This window comes from Montipora capricornis, chromosome 1, assembly GCF_036669925.1.
Source record: "Montipora capricornis isolate CH-2021 chromosome 1, ASM3666992v2, whole genome shotgun sequence".
Taxonomy (NCBI): Eukaryota; Metazoa; Cnidaria; class Anthozoa; order Scleractinia; family Acroporidae; genus Montipora; species Montipora capricornis.
Window position 1 is genome coordinate 26,760,532 of NC_090883.1, and position 5,000 is coordinate 26,765,531.

The window sequence follows — 5,000 nt, forward strand, 5'->3', positions numbered from 1 at the left end:
AAGTCTGCAGACCTTGTATCTTCTACCGAGTTCCTGAACCGTTTATTAATCAAGACATGATCGATCTGATTCCTGGTCCGTCCTTCCGGTGAAATCCATGTCGCTTTGTGGATAATTTTATGAGGAAACAATGTTCCTGTTATGACTAGTTCGTTCATGTCACATATATCGCAAAGCTTTTCGCCGTGAGCGGATGATGAGTGGCGATGAGCTGAACTTAATTCTGTCAAAGTTTGCTCGTCATCCTCTCTTTTGTCATCATGCTTTTCGGCACTTCCATAAATAAATATTGGTAGAAGAAAATACTCAGTTTGCATCTTTTCACCGCAAAACATTACCGGTCTAAACGCCGGTCTAGATGGGAAAATCTAGACCGCGGTCAATATCGATTTTAGCCAATCAAATTCTTGAATTTTGTAGTTCCCAGTACTCGTGAGACAGAGCCATATCATAAGGAGAATTACCACCCGGTTAGCCGGGCTGCGGGTTCTGAAAGAAATCCTCTTGAAACGAAAGTGGCGATTACATTGAGCAGGTTTCAGCCCGGGCTGAGAATCTAGCCGGTTTCAGAAACCGGGCTAGGATTTTCAGCCCGGCCAAACGGGCTGAAAAATACGCAAGAAGACCATGTAATCGAAATGAAATTTCAGCCTGGGCTAAAAAAGGGAACGTGATCATGGCATTAATTGTGTTTTCGCATCGCAGTAAATTTTCTCACGCAAATTTACGTTTTGCGCCCGGACTGAAATTCATCATGTAATCGCAACAAAAGTTCAGCCCGGAGGGCAGAGCAAAATTTCAGCTCGGGCTGAAACTCACCATGTAATCAGCCCCTCAATGTATTCTTTCACCAAGCTATGAGATTTTCTTATTAGCAGAGACAAAATATGCAAGGGTCATAAAGGAAACATTCCTCATAAATAAGACAGATAATAGCGAGCATATCTTTATTCTTTCGGCAGCAGATCCCAGGAGCCAACGCTATAGACCGAATGCATAAATGGCGGCCAAAAAAAAATTTCTTTTGTTTATGTGCTAATTAGCCTCACTAGTCACGTTTGCATGGACAAAATATAAAAGAAATGTTGCTTGAGAGTGAGGCTAGTGAGTCTCATTAGCACATAAACAAAAAAATACATTTTTGGCCGCCATACCTTTGCGCTTATCTTTCTATTTATAGAACTTATCCTTTAGCAGGAGATTCATATTTACACAATTTACAACAATTTGCATTCATTCCTTTTAACTACTTTTGGTCTTCCTTTGACAATAACGTTTTCAGTCCGATTGGCCCGGCATTATGAACAGTGCATGCAGAGCCGAAAAACTCGTGGTGTTCTAAAGCAGAAAGATACGCGTAAATTTTGACTCATAGGACTAGTATTGGAGAGATAAGCTTCTACTTATGGACTCTTGCGATCGCTAATCCTATTGTGGAGGCGACAAATATTTTAGTACTCACAGGAAAACGTTTTTAGTACACTGGTAGAAGGCCAACTTTAGTGTTGGCATTTCTGGTCTTCGTTTTCAGATAAGACTGACTGCAGCCCGCCTATGTAGTTGCGCAAAAACTGTCAAGGTGGCCGCGCCTTTGTTTTCTTATGTCCACTCTCTGTGTTGACACATGTCCAAAATGAACAAAGTCCATCGCGGAAATCTAGTTTTGACAAGGAAGTTCGAACAAACGCTCCCAGATCCAGTCGCCCTAGACCCTCGAAGCTCCGGGGATAGTTATTCTACCCGGCAAACAGTGGTTTCCCGGTAAAGACTACCCTAGTAATTAAAAATAGTGTGAGTGAAATATTTGTTGTTCAGAATATTCGAGATAATGCTGGTTTCATTTACTCAGTGATGACACGAGTCTTAAATATCCAAATACCAGTGATCTATTTGCGTCCAAGTGTGATATCCGCTTTGCATTATTATTATCCATTTTCACATGTAAGGTCAACTAAATGATGATTTGAGAAGAAGCATGCATTCACCTAGTAATTACAAGCTTGAATTGTTCCGCCATCGAACCAAATAATGAGAGATATGTAACTGCAATATACTAATCTGCCGGTTAAATATACGTACGCACGCGATAAACCATATCGTGTCAGGAAGTCTTTACTATTAAAAACAGACTTTGTTTTCATACTTTTGTCAACGATACAAATCAGACTGATGTGCATTTACTTGGCCAAACGGTCACATAAAAAAAAAAACGTGTCTTGCCTTCTGAGCAAAGTAAAAAACGCTAAGCGTGACCCTGGCCATTGTGATGCATGGCAAGTTGCTGTTCGAGTGAAAGGACCTTAAGATACTGATCGATATTGAGTACAGGTGCGATTAAAGAAAATTAACTTGTGCGAAAGGGGGAATGCACCTCTACATTTCTTTATTTATTGAGTTAGAGCAGACTCTTTTTCTATTCTGTGATGTGACAATCTAGATCACGCCAGCAATTTCAGAAATCTGTTCTTACTTACGAGAATTTCGTAGAAAAAAACTTAAACCTCTGCAATTTCTCTCTTAAGTAATATTTTCATTACAGTATTTCTTATACTTCCGACAGGCTATTAATTACGATTTAAACAACAAGTACTTTGAAGCCCATTTTGTCACTGCAAACTAAAGCAATTATGCCATTAATTGTCACCGTGATCCCTCGTAAGTACATTAAATTTTCTTCTTTGTACTCGATGTTGCGAACAAACTCTCCTTCCTCAGTTAAAATTACGATTTCTAGGCAGTTGAGGTGTGTACTTTCCACATGTACGCCAGCGACAACGATGCATCGGCTTGCTTGATGGTATGTCATTTGAGGGAAGTGGAATGATTTATCTACTTGAAACTGACCATCGCGTTTCCCTTTTCTGTTAAACAAGTTGATATAATAGGAATCTCGGCCTCCTGTAGCAACAGCTACGCCTCCACCACAGGTGGCGGCGACAGCCGAGGAGACCTTCAACTCCCTCTCTCCTAAACGGCGAACAAACTTTCCATCAGTCTTATACATGTCAACTACATGGTGTCCCCCGGCCAACATCCCGCTAACAAAAATCTTGCCCTTGTCCGAAATTGCTAAGGATGACCAGGTCCATGACCACATAAGGTCCTCCTTCAGAGGAATCATGCTATTAGGGGTCTTCAAGTATACATAGGATTTTACCTCCTTAGAACTATCGTCTTCTATCGACACCAGGACATACAGGTTGTCACATTGGTCTGTTGCTACATCATGAACAAACACTGTTCCAGTTTTCCCCTCAGTAACGGGACGAAACAAGGACAAAAAATTCCCATAATTGTCGAATACCTTTACGTTACCATCCTTGTAATCAGCCACAATGAACTGTCCCAGTGTGTTAGTAGTGATACCCCAAGGTTCTTTCAATGTCTGCTCCTTTTCTCCTTTCTGACCAAATGTCCAAAGTAAACAGCTGTGCTTCTGTCCTATTTTGCACAAGCATTTTGAGACTCTTGGATCCAGCAAAGGGTTTACGCTGTCATTTCTACCATCCAGTTGAATGCGAGGCCACGATTGCAGTATTTCTTGTACCTCTTTGTCGCCAAACCCCTGTGTCATGACTATAATGTCGTAGATCATGCGATTCAGGCGACAAGTCTCTGAAACCATTTCCCTGCGTTCTTGCTTGCTAAACAAACCACGGAAGCTTTTTTTGATCTCGAATGTGAAGCAGTTCTCAACCACTGGGAGCGAATTTAATCTTTCGATGCACATTTTGCATGCAGATGATACCGTTGATGGATTGTCTGATGCCTCCAGCACTGTGGCCATCATGCGATACTCCATAGCTGAAACACGGTCAGACGGCTTCAGGCCTTCGTCATTGAACGCTTCTGTAGCTTTACGTCGAGCATCTTCGAACCGTTTCTTGGCATTTGAAAGCAGTTCCTTGGATGATTCGTTTAAGCTAATCACCTCTAACTTCCGAATTGCGTCTGTGATTCCATTGTCTGGCTGTGTTATGTTCGACTGCAGTACTTTGTGCAAAAGGATAATTCCTTCCTGAAAGAAGTCTATGGCAGCCAGTAGATCTTTTCTTGCCAGTCCGTCCAACTTTGATTTGACTTCACTGAGTTCTCGAGCAATCAAGTCTCGAAGTCGTTGATTAGTTACGTCGCCGTCTTTGAGCTTTTCAGCTGCTGCATCCCTGCTTTTATTCACAATAAAGCCCACAGTTGCCTTAAAGACGCACGCTAGAAGTGCAGACATTTTTACCTAAAAATGTATACCGAGTTTTAAAATAGGTTTGAAACCGGAAGTGCAGAAAAATGCACAATAGAAATGACGCACAGGATTTGAATTGGCTAAAGCAATACAGTACATCATTTAGAGCAGATACAATTGGCTAAAGCAGAGCATTACATCATTTGGTGCAAATACAATATATGACACGCCATCTGTAGCAAAATATCGTGTGCGGAGACGAAACGAGATAGTTTCGAAAAGTAACGTAATATGGCGAAACAGATACTGCATATGAATTCGTCATCAACAGCTTCAAGAAATAGCTCAAGAGCAAATCCTGTCATGACTTTGTGCCACGGAGAAAACGGAGAGATTTAAAAAAAAGATTTCATTACAGTTAAAATAAACCATGAGCAGACCAGTGAACGAATAACGCCATCGTAATATTCTCAGAAAACACTGTAAGTCAATCTTGTGACTGAGATCTAAACCTTAATTAATCGAAAAATAGTAAACTTTGACAGAGTATAATGCAAATTAATGAAATTTAAAGGCAGCTGAGAAACCTCCTTTTCACGGATGGCTGGTTGCACCTACAAGCTCGCGATATCGCGTGGCAATCTCTCAAACGGAGGTTCTCAACACACCGGAAATACGAACTAAGTAAAACAAGGTTTTCGGTTGCGCACACGACAGTAAAATCAAAGTCAAAGCTAAAATGATTCTGTCGTAATTTTGTTGGTTAATTGCATGCTCGAGTTTATAAAATGTCGAAAAGCTGTAAATCAATATATCTAAC

The 5,000-nt window shown here is 40.9% G+C and overlaps 1 protein-coding gene across 1 annotated transcript in view; it reads right to left on the bottom strand.

Annotated features, from left to right (window-relative positions):
- Positions 1 to 1,863: 1,863 nt before the first annotated feature.
- The window catches only part of LOC138037342 (uncharacterized), a 3,451-nt gene continuing 314 nt past the window's right edge, over positions 1,864 to 5,000 (bottom strand). Inside the window, exon 2 of the mRNA XM_068883285.1 lies at positions 1,864 to 4,231. Within this exon, the coding sequence (XP_068739386.1) occupies positions 2,576 to 4,225 (1,650 nt within the window). The 5' untranslated portion in view covers positions 4,226 to 4,231 and the 3' untranslated portion in view covers positions 1,864 to 2,575. The remainder of the gene's footprint in view (positions 4,232 to 5,000) is intronic.